Here is a 20,048-nt window from a genome sequence, read left to right as displayed (position 1 = left end):
CAACAACCTTTGAAGACAGGCTTTTAATCTCATGCCACATGCAAAGAAAATGAGAGGTAAACTACCCTGCTCAAGATCACAGGGCTAGGAGGTGGCCTGGACCCTGCCTGACCCCAGAGCCCGGCGGCTGGGTTAGCAGGTACATCATCGCAGCCCTGACCTCCTCAGAGAGGCAGCGTTGGTCTTTCTGCACCTGTCCCTAAGCTGGCCGGCCAGAGCTGGATGGAGATAAGACTATGTCTCTGTGTGAAGGCAACTGCCTCAAACTGCAAGAGATCTGTGACCCTGGTCTCATCATCTCTGCCCCAGTAGAAGCACAAAGGTTTCAACTGCTTTGCCCTTCTGACATTTTCAAGTAATAATTGTATATGTTTACCATGTGTGTCAGGATGTTTTGAAATACACCTACATGTGTGACAGCTAAAATCAAACACTTACTTTTTTATGGTGAGAAGAGTTAAAATCTACTTAGCAATATTCAAGCCAGAATACATTATTAACTGTAGTCACATGCTGTACAAGAACTAATTCCTCCTGTCTTCCTGAAACGTTCTATCTTCTGATCAACTTCACCCCCTAGCCCCTGGTGACCACCATTCTCTCTACCCGCCCCCCCCGAGTCCCACTTCTTTAGCTCCCACGGGAGTGAGACCACACAACATCTGTCTCTGTCCCGGGATATTTCACTTCAATCTTCCACCCTTTTTAATCAACATGTGTCTACCCTCATCTACAAGTCACCTGCCCTAGGAAGAAGGATGAGAACGTTCTGCAGAGACGTCGCTGGCTGTGTGCACACGCGTTCCAGGCAGAGCCCAGCACCAGGACACAGAGGAGTGAGGTTACCCGCAGCCACTGCAGCCCAGCTACCCAACCACTAGCACCAGAGGGCCAAGGGTCAGCGTCCTACCTCCCCTGCTGAAGCTGCTGTTGGAAAGGTATGCCTGGATGGTGGCATCATGGAGCGTTACGGTCACGTTGTTCATGTGGACCTGGGTGCCACTAACACATCTGTATTTTTTATCTATATCTGCCCTGATGTCAGTTATAGATTCCACAGTCTTGATTTCTAGATTAAAAAAAAAAAATCACAATTGCAAACTACTTGCAGTACTTAGTTTATGTGTTTTTTATTTTAGCCCTGATGTCAGTTATAGATTCCACAGTCTTGATTTCTAGATTAAAAAAAAAAATCACAATTGCAAACTACTTATAGTACTTAGTTTACTTTATGTGTTTTTTATTTTTTTTGAGACAAGAGTCTCGCCCTGTCGCCCAGGCTGGAGCACAGTGGCGTGATCTCGGCTCACTGCAACCTCCGCCTTCTGGGTTCAGGGGATTCTCTTGCCTCAACCTCCTGAGTAGCTGGGACTACAGGCGCGCGCCACCACGCCCAGCTAATTTTTGTATTTTTAGTAGAGAGGGGGTTTCACCATGTTGATCAGGCTGGTCTCGGACTCCTGACCTCATGATCTGCCCACCTCGGCCTCCCAAAGTGCTGGGATTACAGGCGTGAGCCACCGCGCCTGGCTGCGTGTTTTTTATTTTTTAGAGACAGTCTCACTTGGTCGCCTAGGCTGGAGTGCAGTGGCACCATCTCGGCTCACTGCAACCTCTGCCTCCTGGGTTCAAGTGATTCTCCTGCCTCAGCCTCCCGAGTAGCTGGGATTACAGATGCCCGCCACCACACCTGGATAATTTTAGTATTTTTAGTAGAGATAGTGTTTCGCAATGTTGGCCAGGCTGGTCTCAAACTCCTGACCTCAAGTGATCTGTCTGCCTTAGCCTCCCAAAGTGCTAGGATTACAGGTGTGAGCCACCACACCCAGCCTGTACTTCTTAGGTAAAAGTAACTTTAGACAATCCTCCAACCCAATTTTCTATCACTTCATAATGGGCCCATTTTGGTTCTTACCTTTGGAGCTTGCATTGGGGAAAAGGTGTGTGTCTGACAAGTTATAAACAAAACTCATGAGCTGGACGCTGTAACGTGTTGCATTTCTCGTGAAATTGAGAGTGAGTGTATGTCCTCTTCCAAAAGCAATCACGAGACTGGGGTCAGAAGTGTTCTCTTTTCCACAGGAGCTGCGGTTGAGCACCACTGTGGCATCTGATGGCAGGTCAAAGGTCATGTTCTAGAATAAACACAATTAAATGTAACCCAATTGGGATGCAGGTTATTAAAAGTTCAAAGAAAGAGATTTTCTGTAAGTCTGATATAAACTTATACTTCATTTCCAACTAAGATATCACTACTGAGGTACTCATTTTTAATATAAACCAAAAAAAGGTTAGTATTACATGTCAGTAAAAGACTGAAAAGTATTTCAGGTATAAGAGAAAGTTGGCTTAATAATTCATATAATCAAAACTTTGCAGCTGGGCATGGTGGCTCACACCTGTAATCCTAACACTCTGGGAGGCTGAGGTGGGGGGGATTGCTTGAGCCCAGGAGTTCAAGACCAGCCTGGGCAACATAGCAAGACCCCATCTCTACAAAAACAAAATAAACTAATCAGACATGGTGGTGTCTGCCTGTCGTCCCAGCTACTCAGGAGGCTGAGGCAGGAGGATTGCTTGAGCCTAGGTTTGAGGCTGCAGTGAACTACGACTGCACCACTGCACTCCAGCCTGGGCAACAGAGCAAGACTCTGTCTCCAAACAAAACAAAACAACCCCATAAATTCATTTTCTGTTAATATAATTTATAACAGAATTTAAAGCGTCTTGAAGTTGAAACAATTCACACCAGCTTCAGGGTGAGATATATATTTGAGAAAAGCTATCACTACTTTTTTACTATAGAAATGTTCATTTAAATAATGTTTCTTTAAACAAAGAAGGTGTTTATAGCAGAAATGTTTAAATTTACTACTATAAGCAAAACGAGCAACTGGAAAACCACTTAATGTTCATCAAAGTAAACTAGATAGGTCAAATGAACTACAGTGAAGCAGTATAGTAATGTGGGCCAAAAAACAACACGAAACTACACAAGGTGATAAAGACATGTTTTGTGAAATAACAAAGTGCATAACAGCATATAGGTGACCTCACTTGTGAAACATAATTTATAACAGAATATTTTAAAAATCCAACCACCAAAACCAAACATTAAAAAAGTGATGTAGAAATTAAATAAAAAGTGCTTGGAGACCAGGTACGCTGGGCCACGCCTGTAATCCCAGCACTTGGGGAGGCTGAGGTGGGCAGATCACCTGAGGTCAGGAGTTTGAGACCAGCCTGACCAACATGGAGAATCCCTGTCTCTACTAAAAATACAAAAATTAGCTGGGCGCATGCCTGTAATCCTAGCTACTTGGGAGGCTGAGGCAGAAGAATTGCTTGAACCCAAGAGGCAGAGGTTGCAGTGAGCCAAGAACGCGCCATTGTACTCCAGCCTGGGTGACAAGAGCAAAACTCTGCCTCAAAAAAAAAAAAAAAAAAAAAAAGTGCTTGGAGGCCAGGTACGGTAGCTCACACCTGTAATCCCAGCACTTTGGGAGGCCAAGGTGGGCAGATCACTTGAGGCCAGTAGTTTAAGACCAGCCTGGCCAACATAGCAAAACCCCGTCTCTACTAAAAATACAAATAATTAGCTGGCCATGGTGGCACGCACCTGATGTCCCACCTACTGAGGAGGCTGAGGCACGAGACTCACTCAAACCTGGGAGGTGGAGGACACAGTGAGCCGAGATCTTGGCACTGTACTCCAGCCACCTGGGGGACAGAGTGCGACTCTGTCTCAGAAAAAAGAAAAAAGGCTTTGACAAGTATTTATAATTTGAGACTGGATTTTTTTTTTTTTTTTTGGAGATGGTCTCGCTCTGTCACCCAGGCTGGAGTGCAGTGGCAAGATCATAGCTCACTGCAGCCTCGATCTCACAGGCTCAAGCCATCCTCCCACCTCAGCCTCCCAAGTAGCTGGGACCACAGGCACACTCCACCATGTCTGGCTTTTTTTTTTTTTTTTTTTTTTAAAGAGATAAGATCTTACTATGTCTTGGATTTTAAAAATATTTTGTTATTCCAAAAGGCTTTAGTCATCCCAAAGAAACACAAAGCCATTTCAACAAAACCACTAAGGAACATTTTAATCAAACTAGTACAGTGTTTGCATTGCATGTCAACCAACCATTTATATACATTTCTTGCAGTATAACTCTCTAAATCAAAAAAGCCACATTCACAGAGCATGAAAAAGATTCAAGACAACTTACCAATTACTAATAGGGGAGTGTGTAACAAATTATGGTGAATTAACATAATAAAGTATTACATTATGATTATAAAAGACAATCACGAAGAAAACTAGAGCTGGGAGCGGTGGCTCACCCCTGTAATTCCAACACTTTGGGAGGCCAAGGCAGGCAGATCACTTGAGGTCAAGAGTTTGAGACCACCCTGGCCAACATGGTGAAACCCCGTCTCTACCAAAAATACAAAAATCAGCCAGGCGTGGTGGTGGGCACCTGTAGTCCCAGCTACTCAGGAGGCTAAGGCAGGAGAACTGCTTGAAACCAGGAGACGGAGGTTGTGGCGAGCTCAGATCGTACCACTGCACTCCAGCCTGGGCGACAAAGCAAGATTCCGTCTCAAAAAAAAAAAGAAAACTAGAAAAATGTTGATGATAGGCTGGGCGCGGTGGCTCACACCTGTAATCCCAGCACTTTGGGAGGCCGAGGCGGGTGGATCACGAGGTCAGGAGACTGAGACCATCGAGGCTAACACAGTGAAACCCCATCTCTACTAAAAATACAAAATATTAGCTGTGCGTGGGGGCGAGCGCCTGTAGTCCCAGCTACTGGGGAGGCTGAGGCAGGAGAATGGCATGAACCCAGGAGGTGGAGCTTGCAGTGAGCAGAGATCGCGCCACTGCACTCCAGCCTGGGCGACAGAGCAAGACTCCGTCTCAAAAAAAAAAAGAAAAGAAAAATGTTCATGATGAACAGTGAGGTGCAGCACATATACAGGTTTGTTACTGTGCCTGTGGCTATGGCACATGACAGCGCAGGTTACTGACAACACCAAAAGGAGATATGCAGATAGGAAAAGCACCATGTTCAGATGGGGCCATTTTTCAAAGACTTGGTTGAAATGTTAAAAATCATCTTTCCACACACACAAGGGAAGCATGAAGTGCCCTGGTGTTTCCTACCTTAGGGCCACTCTTGGTGTCATAGTTCACTGAGAAGGAAGCAGAGAAGTTGGCCATTATGCACGCGGTCCCGTTGCCATTTTTCACCATAAACATTGCTGCTGACGCACAATGCACGAGGCCTGTCAATTCCAGGGAAGATGGAGACCATCAAAAACTGTCCAGAAAATACGACCGAGTATTCCCATTTTCCACAGCTGTAGCAGTGATGGCTTTTATTACAAGATTCCACTGTTTCTCTTTTTTTTTTTGAGACGGAGTCTCACTGTCGCCAGGCTGGAGTGCAGTGGCGTGATCTCAGCTCACTGCAACCTCCACCTCCCAGGTTCAAGCAATTCTCCTGCCTCAGCCTCCCGAGTAGCTGGAACTGCAGGCATGTGCCACCAAACCCAGCTAATTTCTGTTTTTAGTAGCGACGGGGTTTTGCCACTTTGGCCAGGCTGGTCTTGAACTCCTGACCTCAGGTGATCCACCCACCTTGGCCTCCCAAAGTGTTGGGATTATAGGTGTCAGCCACTGCACCCAGCCTCCACTGTGTTCCTTAAATTCAATGAACAACCAGACACATGGATTACGCAGCCAGTTCACCTGGTGCCCTGTCCCTTGCGGATACTATTCTGGAATTGTTATCTCTAAGCCCATCTGATTGAGTTTGCCAACCTAGTCTACTGCTATTTAGTGCTTTATTTCAGAACACTTATCAGGAAGGCACATGTCAATTTCTGCATCATCCTAGGCATACGCTGCTCCACCTTTCTCAGAGGATCTCTGTAAGACGTGGTGCCTTGAAGGCACAACTCACCCATCTGCAGAAATCCATGGGAGAGGCTGCAGGATCTTTCACTGTGGTCCTCACCTGCTACTTAACGTCTGGTCAGTTTTATTTCTCATGGACTCAAAGTGCTGAGCTCTTTGCCCAATTTCAGAAAGGTCCTCACAGCACTACACATCAGTGGAGTGGCTTCCCTTCCCCATCCTGAAGCAAAGGGACAGAATGGAAGCTCTATAGGTCTTTCCAGCTTGACAGTGGTCACTGCTAAATATTTCCTCTCTGACTTACTCATACTCCACTTCCCTGATCAAGATGCTTGGCAACAAATGTAATCTGATCACTATGGTAGAGACACTGGTAATTGTACAAATTGCATGTTATTACACAGTTCTTTCATTACAGATTGGAAAACAGGTGTTTCTGCCTGTTCTAACGCCAAACACCTATCTGCCACCACTGGGATCCATGCAGAAATGACATGCTTTCACTTGTCTCTGCCACTACAAGTTCGTGCATGCCAGTCCAGTGAGCGCTCACCACCCAGGGGCTGATCTCACACTGCGTGAGCACAGCCTTCCAACCACACACACAACCGAGTCTCATCTGTCACTCTAAGTGTAAATGCAACTCAGGCACACTGTGAGGGCAGATATTGAAAGAGAGGATGCTTAGCTTTTCATTTAAAATCCTATTCCCTGGAAAAGTAATGGATTCCGATGAATCCGACTCACTTCAACCTTGGGTCTTTCACAAAGTAAAATCTTTAGAGCAACTATTCTTCAAGCCTAAAGCAAAGCATATAACCAGAAGTAGTCCCACCTATCTTCCCTTTGGTAAAGGAAATACCAAAATCTATGTCCATAAAGAAAAGGTGCTGCCGGGCACAGTGGCTCACGCCTGTAATCCCAGCACTTTGGTGGGAAGCTGAGGCAGGTGGATCACGAAGTCAGGAGTTCAAGACCAGCCTACCCAACATGGTGAAACCCCGTCTCTACTAAAAATACAAAAATTATCTGGGCAAGGTGGCGGGTGCCTGTAATCCCAGGTACTAGGGAGGCTGAGGCAGGAGAATCACTTGAACCAGGGAGGCCGAGATTGCAGTGAGTCGAGATTGCACCACTGCCCTCCAGCCTGGGTGACAAGAGCAAAACTCTGTTTCAAAAAAAAAAAAAGAAAAAGAAAAGGTGCTACACGACAATGAAACAAAGTAGGGCGTGCAAGGAAACCTCCAATCTACTGTCTGCTTTGCTTGGTTTTTCAAGCCACACTCTGCAACACTCAGGCAGGATCATACTAACGGCATTTCCAATGAATCTAGAGAATCTAGAGAAGATTCTACCACTTATTTTTGACATAGTAAAGGTTTCTAAAAACAGACAAAATATCCTCACTCTTGTGAGAGATCAGATGAGTGAACAGAAGCTACAGCAGACGCCAGCAAGGCAGAAGCAGCGGACAGGCAGACACAGCAGACGCCAGAGACTTAACACTGACTGGAGCTCAGCGTGGACAGGGCCACTGCCCACCCCGCCCTCAGCTGAGGAGTCACAGGGCCCACAGTCACCACTGACAACCCGGATGCCCACATGGGAGCAGCCATAGGCTGGCTTTTATTAAGCTGCCCTTTTATAAGTTTCCTCAAACACTTTTCACTGACCCGAAGCACTTCATTAGGAAATATTTCAAACTAAGTCATTTTTCAATTATACAATTTTTTTTTCACTTAGTAAATATGCTGAGGGTTTCAGCTTTTTTATTTTTATTTTTTAGAGACTGAGTCTCATTCTTGCCCAGGCTGGAGTGCAGTAGCCCTCCACCTCCCAGGTTCAAGCGATTCTCGTGCCTCAGCCTCCTGAGTAGCTGGGACTACAGGTTTGTACCACCATGTCTGGCTACTTTTTGTATTTTTAGTAGAGACGGAGTAGACAGGGTTTTGCCACGTTGGCCAGGCTGGTCTCCAACTCCTCGCCTCAAGTGATCCACCTGCCTCGGCCTCACAAAGTGCTGGGATTATGGGTGTAAGCCACCATGCCCAGCCAGGTCTCAGCTTTCAGAGGAAAACAAAGAAATATCATTTAAATAAATTTAAAGTAAGCTTTGGCAGCACAAGATGCCTGTATTACTCTGGAGAGACCCAGGAATTTTGAGTTATTAAAATAAACTTACCCTCAGAAGGCAATTTTGGTATAGAGGAAAATAAGAGCATCAGCACACAGAGCTTGAGGAGGAAATGTATGCATGCTAAGGGTCAGAAGTTTTTTTAAAAACCTCCACAACAGAGGCAATTGGGTAGAAAAAAAAAAAAAAAGACAAAAAACCTCAAGTAAGTTACAATGTTTCCAGTAACCTGACAGGTGTCACAGCCCAACAGGACAGCCGTTGGCAGCATCTCCAAGGTGGGCACCCTGGCCTACTGGTGACTGCTATCTCCGGCAGTCCTGTACTCAGACACGAACAGGACCACTTCTCCAGGGATCACATAAAGGAGTAACTGTGGCTTCAAAATACCCCCACTTGGGAGAAATTCTGTTCTCTGAAACAAGTGCGGCTGTGGGAAGCATGCGTGCTTCTGAGTCACAGCCCTCAGTTCTTGGAGGTTCTTGCAGCACTTACTAGCTGTGCAACCATGGCCAGTAGCAGAGCCCAGTCCCCAGTCTCTGCACCCACGAGCAGGAGGAGAGAGTGCCAAGGCCTCAGGGCTGTCGGAGCAGCTGAGCATTTGGTGCCCGGCACTGACGCCAGCTTTGATGTCAGCTGTTATTAAACATCTGCACAGGCACAGAGGGTTCCCATCAAGTTCATCATTCAATCCTCAGTATCTGACACAAAACATCAAAAACTATCTCATTTAACAAGCACTTGCAATGCACTTACTTTGTGCCAGGTGCTGCTCTAAGCACATCCCAGTTATCATGACAACTCTTCATAGGGAGATTAAGGCATAGAGAGGTCAACTAACCCACCCAGGTCACACAGCTAGCGAGTGGCGGAGACCTAGATCTAGAAGGGGGTCTTCTGACTCACAGGACGTGCCACTTCTGAGCCACACTGCCTCTCCAGCACTTGATGACTGAGGGAACGGGCTTCCAATGAGGAAACACTGGCTGGGTGCAGTGGCTCATGCCTGTAATCTCAGCACTTTGGGAGGCTGAGGAAGCGGAGGACTGCTTGAGGTTAGGAGTTCCAGACCAGGCTGGTCAACACAGCAAGACTTTGTCTCTTGAAAAAAATATTTAATTTTTTTGAATTAAAATAAATAAAAATTAAGAAATACTTGCTTTTGACATTAAAGATTACCATCTGAAGAAATGAGTAAAAAACTTCATTTTAAAAAATTAGGCCGGGCATAGCGGCTCATGCCTGTAATCCCAGCACTTTGGGAGGCTGAGGCAGGCGGATCACCTGAGGTCAAGAGTTTGAGACTAGCCTAGCTAGCATGGTGAAACCCGGTCTCTACTAAAAAAAATATACAAAAATTAGATGGGCATGGTGGCGCGTGCCTGTAGTCTCAGCTACTCGGGAGGCTGAGGCAGAAGAATCACTTGAACCCGGGAGGTGGAGGTTGCAGTGAGCTGAGATCGTGCCACTGCACTCCAGACTGGACAACATAAAGAGACTGTCTCAAAAAAAGAAGAAAAAACAATTTATTAAGAAATTACATCTTAGGCTGGGCGTGGTGGCTCCCGCCTGTAATCCCAGCACATTGGGAGGCCGAGGTGGGCAGATCACCTGAGGTTAGGTGTTTGAGACCAGCCTGACCAAACATGGAGAAACCCTATCACCACTAAAAATACAAAATTAGCCGGGCATGGTGGCGCATGCCTGTAATCCCTGGTACTCGGGAGGCTGAGGCAGGAGAATCACTTGAACCCGGGAGGCGGAAGTTGCAGTGAGCCAAGATTGCGCCATTGCACTCCAGCCTGGGCAACAAGAGTGAAACTACGACTCAAAAAAAAAAAAAAAAAAAAGAAATCACATCTTAGTTTTTCTTGGCTTGATTCTTTTAAATATGGTATTTTTATTCTACTTAACCAATGATGCACAATCATTTATGAAGAACTAAAGGAAAAAAATACCATCCCAGGTACTGAATCACAACCTCTAGAGGCAAGGTATAAGTGTGTGTGTGTGTGTGTGTGTGTGTGCGTGTAAATATATACATATATATATATATATTTTTTTTTAATGGAAACAGAGTGTCACTCTGTCACCCAGGCTGGAGTCCAGTAGCGTGATCTTCGCTCACTGCAACCTCCGCCTCCTGGGCTCAAGCAATTCTCCTACCTCAGCCTTCCAAGTAGCTACGACTACAGGGGCACGCCACCATGCCCGACTAATTTTTTTTGTATTTTAGTAGAGATGGGATTTCACCATATTGCCCAGGCTGGTCTCGAACTCCTGAGCTCAGGCAATCCACCCACCTCAGCCTCCCAAAGTGTTAGGATTACACGTGACAGCCACCGCGCCCGGCCGTATATTTCTTTTTAATTTTTTTTGTAGAGACACTGGTCTCGCCATGTTGCCCAGGCTGATCTCAAGCAATCCTCCTGCCTTAGCCTCAAAGCACTGAGATGACAGGCACGAGCCACTGTGCCTCGCTGTGGTATGTATATTTCTAAAAAGCTGATCGTGTGGATCCATGCATATGTTTGAGAGCCGCTGCTATAAAATTGATCCTTTCTTCATATATGTACTCAGCACTTACTACCTGTCAGTTAAGGAAGGGAGATACACAGGCAAAAATAATCCCAGTGCAGCCGAACAGATGTTACCATGTAGAAGCACATGCAATAGAAGTCTTGGGTACAGAGAAGAAAGGGTAACGTTGTCTGGGATGGGGCTAATGCAATACAAATTCAAAATTACAGGGCTACAAAGACATTCTGACCTCAAATCTGCTGACAAATTCATTCTTTCCACTGCATAACTGACAATCTGCACAATCAAAGGTAACATTAGTTAGTAGAAAAAAAATTTTTTTCTTTGTTTTTTTGAGATGGAGTCTCGCTCTGTCGCCCTGAAGAGCAGTGGCACGATCTCGGCTCACTGCAACCTCCACCTTCCGGGTTCAAGCAGTTCTCCTGCCTCAGCCTCCTGAGTAACTGGGACTACAGGCCTGTGCCACCACGCCTGGCTAACTTTTTAAAAATATTTTTAAAAAGAATAGAGACGGAGTTTCACCATGTTGTGGCCAGGATGGTCTCGATCTCTTGACCTAGTGATCGGCCTGCCTCAGCCTCCCAAAGTGCTGGGATTACAGGCGTGAGCCACCACACCCAGCTTTTCTTTCTTTTCTTTTCTTTTTCTTTTCTTTTTTTTTTTTTTGACATTGAGTTTCGATTTTGTTGCCCAGGCTGGAGTGCAATGGCACGATCTCAGCTCCCTGCAACCCCTGCCTCCCAGGTTCAAGCAATTCTCCTGCCTCAGCCTCCCACGTAGCTGGAATTACAGGCGCCTGCCACCACACCACGCCTGGCTAATTTTTGTATTCTTAGTAGAGACGGGGTTTCACCACATTGGCCAGGCTGGTCTCAAACCCCTGACTTCAGCTGATCCGCCCACCTGGGCCTCCCAAAGTGCTGAGATTACAGGCGTGAACCACTGCACCCAGCCGAGTATAAAATTGTTCAAACCTCCTAAGTGATAGTTGTTCAAGTGGAAAGGGTAAGGCGGTCATCCTGCTGACATCAACGGTTTAAAGGGTCACATTACGCAATCACAGCTAATCCTATCTATCAGGACAAGTTTCAGTTCATGTTTGAGCTTTCTAAGTATTCAAAACACAGTAGCTTTAAACAATGCCTAATTATTAATATAGTGGAAATTTGTAATTGAGTAGTTTCTTTAAGAAAAAAGGGTTTTTGGTGAAATCGCACATTAAAATAAACATTTTAAATCTTTAAATGCAAGTTGTTAAAAGGCCTTTTTTAAAAGTTGGATTTTGGCCAGGCACGGTGGCTCATGGCTGTAATCCCAGCACTTTGGGAGTCTGAGGCAGGTGGATCACGAGGTCAGTTCGAGACCAGCCTGGCCAGCATGGTGAAACCCCATCTCTACTAAAACTACAAAAATTAGCCAGGCATGGTGGCGCGCACCTGTAGTCCCAGCTACTAGGGAGGCTGAGGCAGGAGAACTGCTTGAACACAAGAGGCGGAGGCTGCAGTGAACGGAGATCACGCCACTGCACTCCAGCCTGGGTGACAGAGTGAGACTCTGCCTCAAAAAAAAAAAAAAATTGTTGGGCCAAGCACGGTGGCTCAAACCCGTACTCCCAGCACTTTGGGAGGCAGAGGGAGGCGGATCGCGAGGTCAGGAGATTGAGACCAGTCTAACCAACATAGTGAAACCTAGTCCCTACCAAAAATACATAAATTAGCCTAGCATAGTGGCGGGTGCCTGTAATCCCAGCTACTCAGGAAGCTGAGGCAGAAGAATTGCTCGAACCCAAGAGGCAGAAGTTGTAGTGAGCCGAGGTTGTGCCACTGCACTCCAGCCTGGGCACAGAGCAACTCCACCTCAAAAAAAAAAGTTAAGATTGTAAACATAAAAGATATAATGGAACAGATCTTAGAAGACTGAATACACAAGCAATATTCCAATCACAATATTAGGGAGTTATGGATTTTTTCTCTTCATTTTTAAAGTTAATTTTTTTTTTTTTTTTTTGAGACGGAGTCTCCCTCAGTTGCCCAGGCTGGAGTGCAGTGGCTTGATCTCAGCTCACTGCAACCTCTGCTTCCCGGGTTCAAGCAATTCTTCTGCCTCAGCCTGCCAAGTAGCTGGGATTACAGGCGTGCGCCACCATGCCCAGCTAATTTTTGTATTTTCGTAGAGACTGGGTTTCGCCATATTGGCCAGGCTGGTCTCGAACTCCTGACCCCATGATCCATCCGCCTCGGCCACCCAAAGTGTTGGGATTAAAGGCGTGAGCCACTGCTCCCGGCCTGAAGTGAGTTTTTAAAACATGAAACAAAACATCAAAGTTATGAGGCTTGTGAGCATCTGTAACAAAGAACAATGCAGTTGCTGTGACATGACAAAACTTGTTTCTGCAACTCCTTTCATTAACTACACCTGACCTTGTCGCAGGAGCTGAGCAAGGCTTCAGGCTTACTATTGGAATAAGTTCATCTCTGTGGCTATTCAGGCAGTTCAAAGAATTCATTTTACACAACAGGCAAAACAAAAAAGGGAAGCCAAAATCCATTCACTCACAGTAACAGAGTTTTACAGCTGGATCGGACTGAGGGATTTAAAGAAGTCAAGGCAGATGTGTACAGGAGTGTATTTCTATATCTACTTAACTCACATACACTCCACCAGCTTGATTCTACATCACCTTTCAGATCCTGGCACTTAAGATAATCTTCTCATATTACGGGGGAGGGCGGCGGGGGGAGGAGGTGAGAGAATAGTGTTGGGGGGGGCAATCCGGACTGTCTTAAAGAGACAGCACACATCCTCTTATTAAGACAATAAATGAGAACGAAATTCACTAGTCAATACAATATTGAGCACCTACTGCCCATCTGAGCTCTATAAACTGACAGAAGAGAAGGGTGCTTCCCCACGTGTTCCCGGGTCCCGCATTTCGGCCTACAGGAACGTCGCTCTTTAAACTACTTACTAGACATGAACATTGCCACCGTGAGTCTGACGCCAGCTTTCCCTCATCTTGTCTACTACGGAATCTTGTGAAATCCCAAAGATAACTTTAAAAATTATTTTAACATACATGTGAATTCACAACAACATAAATACACTCGCATCTCCTCCACACCGCTGAAAGAGGAGAAAGGTTCAAGTACAAAGGTGGGGAATGCTCGCACCGGCTTCTCCCTGTCCTGGGTGAAATCCATGTTGGGAAGAGCTTGATCTAGGTCACCCACCCGGGAGCTGAGACCACAGACGTCCCTGCCACCTTCGGCGGCGCAGCCTCGTCTAGATCTCACCGCCTCAACTTGCCAGGAAACTTAACGACCTGAAAGCACCAGACCGCCGAGCAAGCCATCGGAAGTTCCCTTTCGCACTCAACACCACAAAAAAACTGAGTTCAGTGAGACAGACCTTAGAGGAGCCATGTCCTGGGATGAGACCTCCTGGTCCCCCAAGCACCTGCCATTGAGCTCCGCTCCGACCCTACGACCCCGAGAGAAACACCCGCCCGCGGGCAGAGCCGGCCGGGACTAGGAGCAGTGGGTGCGGGGCGACCCGCGGGACAACGACCCGGCAGTCCCCCGCCCTCAAGACCCAGGGACCTCGGCTCCGCCCGGTCCCGCCGCTCCCAGGCCCCGCCTCGACCCCCTCACCGAGCAGCAGCAACAGCAGTAGCAGCAGCAGGGGTCGCCGGGCGCTGCCGGGGGCCGCCATGGCGCGAGGCGGCCGGGTACGGTGCGGGGAGCGGGGGCGCGGGCGGCGGTTGGGCCGCGGACTGCCGGGCGCTGCGGCGGCGGGGCGCGGGCGCCAAGGGCTGGCGTTAGAGACAGCGGCGTTACCAGACGCAAGAGGCCCGGCCACTGCGACGCCGGCACGAAGAAGACCCCGCGGCCGGCAGCGCTTGTCACGTGAGCTGCGCCGCGCCCGGGCGTCACGTGATCCCGCGGGTCTCGCGAGAGCGCGCGCGTCGAGCGCCGGCGGCTCGGCTCCCCGCAGGTGCGGCAGCTTCCAGCACCGCGCGCCCCCTCACGCGTGATGCAGGCCGACACGTGATCCGCAGCGGCACGTGACCCTGGACCCACGTGACCCGGCCTGGTCCGGGGGACTGGGGCCGAGCCGAGGTCCTGAAACGGGAAGTGGGCTGGGTTCGCGGAAAAGGAAGAGGAAGAGTAGTGGCGGGAGAAAGTGAGGAAAGAGGAAGCCCGCGAGGGGAGAAAGGGCAGACGGAGCGCGGACGCCCAGGCCTCCCTTCAGCCTGCGAGGAGTCCCAAACGCGGGCTCTTTATGGACAGGAGGGTGGTCTGGGTGGCAGCGCGGGTGACCGGCCGGGTGCGCGGCCAGGGATGGGCGAAGGGTTTGTCTTTTGGTGAGTGGGAAGCAAGTTCCTCACACAGGGAGGCCACTGTGCCCAAACTCTTGAGTGGTTTTAGGAAGGAAATAAGGGATCTGAAATGGGTCAGTGCGGCCTTCCGCTCGTTAATCGCAGGCTGAGGGAAGACGGCACCAGGCTGCCCAAGGTGAAGGTGAAGGTGAAGGTGCGATGGCGATACTCTTTGGCTTACAGAAGGTTCCTGTCGAGCACTTTGTGGTTTTTTTTTTGTTTTTTTTTTGAGACGGAGTCTCGCTCTGTCGCCCAGGCTGGAGTGCAGTGGCGCGATCTCGGCTCGCTGTAACCTCCGCCTCCCGGGTTCAAGCGATTCTCTTGCCTCAGCCTCCCAAGTAGCTGGGATTACAGGCACGTGCCACCACGCCCGGCTGATTTTGTATGTTGAGTAGAGACGGGGTTTCACCAGTTGGCCAGGCTGGTCTCGAACTCCTGACCTCAAGCAATCCACCCGCCTCGGCCTCCCAAAGTGCTGAGATTACAGGCCTGAGCCACGGCGCCTGGCTCCTGCATTTTAGAAGTCTGAAGATGCTCTGTTTTTTGGCTTGTCATCATATAGGATTTATGGCCTTTTGTTAAAATACTATTTAATTAAGGCCCCTACGCTACTGCTTTGTATAAAGCACCCGTCGCATAAGTACCTACATCTTAGAAAAAGATTTAATCTTACATTTCAAAAGGCATCATAGCAACGGGGACTGGATGTGCACCTAGTTAATAGAGACAGCACTCAGCCAGATAAAGACAGGACCAGGCACTGACTATCAGTCCTCACCAGAGGACTGTGACCTTAAAAAGGGTGGGATTTGACCAATTCAACACTGGCATTTTGATAGACCCCACCTTGCTGTCACTTGTGCTTAGCACCCTGCATCTGCTGCCTAAGGATCTGCTCACATCAAAGACTTCCTTGGAAGACAGTGACTTCTGTCTGGATCAGGCTGGAATACACTCCTTGTTCCCGTCATTGCTTTCCTTGGATTGATCCATTAACCCCTTTTCCTATCCTCTTTCTCTTGATGTCCAATGTTACTTTGTTTGATGGGGAATGTTTAAACCATAGTGTTTGTATTTTAAGTACACTATGATGTATAGTTTGCAGTATTGACTGACACGTGGAGTGGCTTGAGCCTCTGCCCATGGCTCTACCAAGTTAACAAGTAGTACTGAAGGGAATTGTCTCGAGGCAACTCCTCGTAGCTCGTGGCTTTTATAATTGAAATAGCATCAATATATTCCCACCTTGTGGAAAGACATAAACGTGTGTGGACCTGGTTATGTCTGACCTTGTGCTGTTCACAACATGCCTTGAGAGAGAAATACTTCTGAACTGAGGCCTCTCACACGATGGGTACAGCAAGTGCTAATAAACTTCTGCTTGTTTCTCCTGTTGCTCTGAATTTTGTTTTCAGGAGAATGTCTCAACTAATAAAGAGAGAAAGAAGAGAAATTATATTTTCTCCCCTGCAGTGGAATGAGACAATTACGCGAAGCTCTGGAGGTTTAAATTCAGGGACTCCTCTGATCCACTGCTTCTTAAGGAGGCTAGAAGTAGGGTTTAGAAAGTGGGAGAGGTGTTTGAACAAGCATACTGAATATTACAGTTTTGTGGTGCAAAACAAAAACCTGCTTAACAATGCAAAAATAGAATCTAATGCTGGACAAAATCTTTGTTGAAGGAGGTTCAGAGATGACATGATTCCCACACTGTGTCCTAAAGTGTGTATCAGAACGGAGGGAGGGCATTTATCAAAAAAAGGCTCAGAAACACTCATCTAGTTCAAACCATACATATCTGTTCTTTCCTTTCCTGCTGCTGCCCCATGCTCTGGCCATACTCATCTATCTACTTTACCTGTCTCCACTTCTTTGTGGTTACAATTATTTAGACAAAGTGATGCCCTACTCCCTCCCTCCCTTCTTTTCTTTTTCTTTTTTTCTTCTTTTTCTGATTCTTTCCTTTTTCTTTTCTTCCCCCTTCTTTCTTTTTTGTTTTGTTTTGTTTTGTGACAGGATTTCTCTCGGTCTCCCAGGCTGGAGTGCAGTGTTGGAATCAAGGCTCACTGCAGCCTCAAGCGGCCTTCCCACCTCAGCGTCCTAAGTAGATGGGACTACCGGTGCACACCATCACACCTGGCCAATTTTTTAAAAATTGGCTGGGATCACAGGCATGCACCACCATGCCCAGCTAATTTTTGTGTTTTTAGTAGAGACAGGGTTTCACTATGTTGTCCAGGCTGTTGAACTCCTGACCTCAAGTGATCCACCCTTCTTGGCTTCCCAAAGTGCTGGGAATACAGGCATGAGCCACCGCGCCTGACCTTTTTTTTTTTTTTTTCACTTTTTTATAGCTTTTCTTTGTTTTTTTTAAGTTAGGAATTTAGTGTGGAATATATTTCCCTGAAGACATTGTTAACCTAAAATAATCAAGAGTCAGAATCTACTTTAAAGAGAGATTATTCAAGCGCAAAGTTTGAGGACAGGCCGCCCAGGAAGCACAGATTCCAAAGAACAGAAGTCGGTGTTCTGAAATGTAGCAGTTTGGGATCATTTCTATAGATGAAGTTTAGGGAAACTTAACACAATTCCAGCATCTTTGTCTCTGAGGGTGAATGCACAGTTACTGTGCTCCGATTAGCCAAGGTGGTCTTTTCCTATTGGGAAAGGTATGTTTGGCGTTCCACACGGACTACGTCACGGGGTCGTCGTGCCATCTAGTCTGAGTTAGGACAGATGCACAGGACAATGAAGGAGGCGGCTGGTCCACAGCAAAGATCAGTAATGGGAAGCGGGGAAGTCTGGTCTCTGGTCTCTCCTAGTCATTTACAAAACAAGAACAAGAGGCTGTGTGGTCACCTGTCAGCCTAACCAGTCCAAGAAGCTGAAGTTGCAAACGTGCTGCATGACTCAGGCCACAGGGCCTAGCTTCCCCCTTGGCACAAGAAACAGGCTCCTGAAATTTTCTTCTGCAGTTTCTGCCACAAGAGTTCAGGTTTGGTAGCTGATACATGGGCTCAGTATTTGAAATAAAGTAGTGGTTGATAGGTAAAAATTGAGATAAGTAGTCTTTTTATAACAATTCTAAAGGATATTTTAAATAAAAGTAGAATAATATAATGATCCCCGCCTTGCCTACCACTATTACCCGCCTTTCAGTTACTACTTAAAAAATGTTTTTTAGAGGTAGGGTCTCACTGTGTTGCCCAGGCTGGGTTGCCCAACACTGCAGCCTCATCCTTCTGGGTGCAACTGAGCCATCCACCTCAGCCTCCCAGGCACCTCCAACTGCGGGCACGCACTGTCACACCTGGCTAATTTATTTTTACTTTTGTATAAAAGACAGGGTTTGCTATGTTGCTCAGGCTGGTTGTGAACTCCTGGGCTCAAGTGACCATCCCACCTCGGCCTCCCAAAATGCTGGGATTATAGATGGGAGCCACTATGTCCAGCCCAGTTACCAACATTACGGCTAAACTCACCTTGGGCATTTCTAGGTCACAGTTGGAATCCATGATTTCATCAAGAAGCCCTGGTTTGGGCTGGGCGCAGTGGCTCACACCTGTAATCCCAGCACTTGGGGAGGCTGAGGTGGGAGGATCCTGTGAAGACAGGAGTTTGAGACCAGCCTGGCCAACATGTTGAAACCCTGTCTCTACTAAAAATACAACAATTAGCGGGCTGTGTTGGCGTGCGCCTGTAATCCCAGCTACTCCAGAGGCTGAGACATGAGAATCACTTGAAACCTGGGAGGCAGAGGTTGCAGTGAGCTGAGATCATGCCATTGCACGCCAGCCTGGGCAACAGAGTGAGACTCTGTCTAAAAAAAAAAAAAAAAAAAAAAAAAAAAAAAAAAAAAGCCCTGGTTTATTTTGATGAAAAATGGTCTTTAGAGATGTCAGAGTCAAAAATGTAGAGATGACTCTCCAAATTTAATGTTTTATTTGGGAAGAAAGCATTGCAATTCAGGTGTCAACTGCAAATAATGAGATTCAGAAAATCTGATTACCTATAGTGTGTATTTGAGTGCAGAGCTTGAGGATGGCCACCCGGGAAGGCACTGACTGCAGACAAATGGGGTCAGCGTTTCCAAGTGGAGAAGCTCAGGTTTCACTTACCAGGCAGAGACAGAAGCTCCAGCAGGATCACCACAGTTCTCATATGAGACCAGGGGCACACGCCGCAGCGGTTCCATTGGTTAGGGATCTCTGTATTTGAAGGAAGATTGCGTTATGACTCCATGAGGAGGGGTAGTGATCTGAGGGGGTCTTATCTCCGGTGCCATTTGGTCTTTATTGTTTACAGGGAAAAAGGCAGAAGTTGCAGCTGCGTGTGGCATGACCTATGCCGTATAGCCACATTTCCTTCAAGGCTCAGGATAATTCACAATTTCAAAGGCTTTATGTTTGATTCATTCAATTTCACAGGGGCATACACACAAACTGCGTGTCTTTGAAGAACAAAGAGAAGATTCGGGGTTCGATAAGAATGAGGAAGGTCTTGAGAGAAAGTTCCCTGCTGTTGGTAAAGCTCTGTCCGGGAGCTGGCAGGGTCCATGGGCGTGGGTGGCAGCAGGGGCGGGGAAGTTTGTCCTCTGGGGCTGTCGGGTGTCTCAGCAGCCATGGATGGAACTGGATTCAGGTTACAGCAGCAGTTTTCACTGCCAGGCTTGAAGAGAATTACATTTTGGAGCAACATTGTGTGTCCTGAGTGCTTTCTCCCCGGGCTCTTTGACTGTTTTAGTTGGGTGTGGCGAGAATGACCCAATTTCTCTGATCAACTTTCATCGAGATCACAATCTATTTTAGCAACTGGTTTGTCAAGCTTCTAGGTCTTTTCCATACACAGACCTAAGAAAGACAGAACATTTAAGAGAAAATTAGGACTTTATACTGGGATTTTCTATTCAAATGATAATTAGGGAGTTTTAACATCTTTTTTTTTTTTTGAGATGGAGTTTCACTCTTGTTGCCCAGGCTGGAGTGCAATGGTGCGATCTCAGCTCACCACAACCTCCGCCTCCCAGGTTCAAGCGATTCTCCTGCCTCAGCCTCCTGAGTAGCTGTGATTACAGACATGCA

At 47.2% G+C, this 20,048-nt stretch overlaps 1 protein-coding gene across 4 annotated transcripts in view; it reads right to left on the bottom strand.

Annotated features, from left to right (window-relative positions):
* Positions 1-19,659, bottom strand: part of LAMP1 (lysosomal associated membrane protein 1) — a 29,493-nt gene extending 9,834 nt beyond the window's left edge. Inside the window, 4 exon segments of one of the 4 annotated variants that reach the window (NM_001246562.1) lie at positions 911-1,069; positions 1,916-2,135; positions 5,159-5,280; positions 14,240-14,300. In NM_001246562.1, the coding sequence (NP_001233491.1) occupies positions 911-1,069; positions 1,916-2,135; positions 5,159-5,280; positions 14,240-14,300 (562 nt within the window). 4 annotated transcript variants of the gene reach the window in all.
* Positions 19,660-20,048: the final 389 nt, after the last annotated feature.

Source organism: Pan troglodytes, chromosome 14 (assembly GCF_028858775.2).
Source record: "Pan troglodytes isolate AG18354 chromosome 14, NHGRI_mPanTro3-v2.0_pri, whole genome shotgun sequence".
Lineage (NCBI taxonomy): Eukaryota > Metazoa > Chordata > Mammalia > Primates > Hominidae > Pan > Pan troglodytes.
This window is presented reverse-complemented; position numbering and strand designations above follow the sequence as displayed.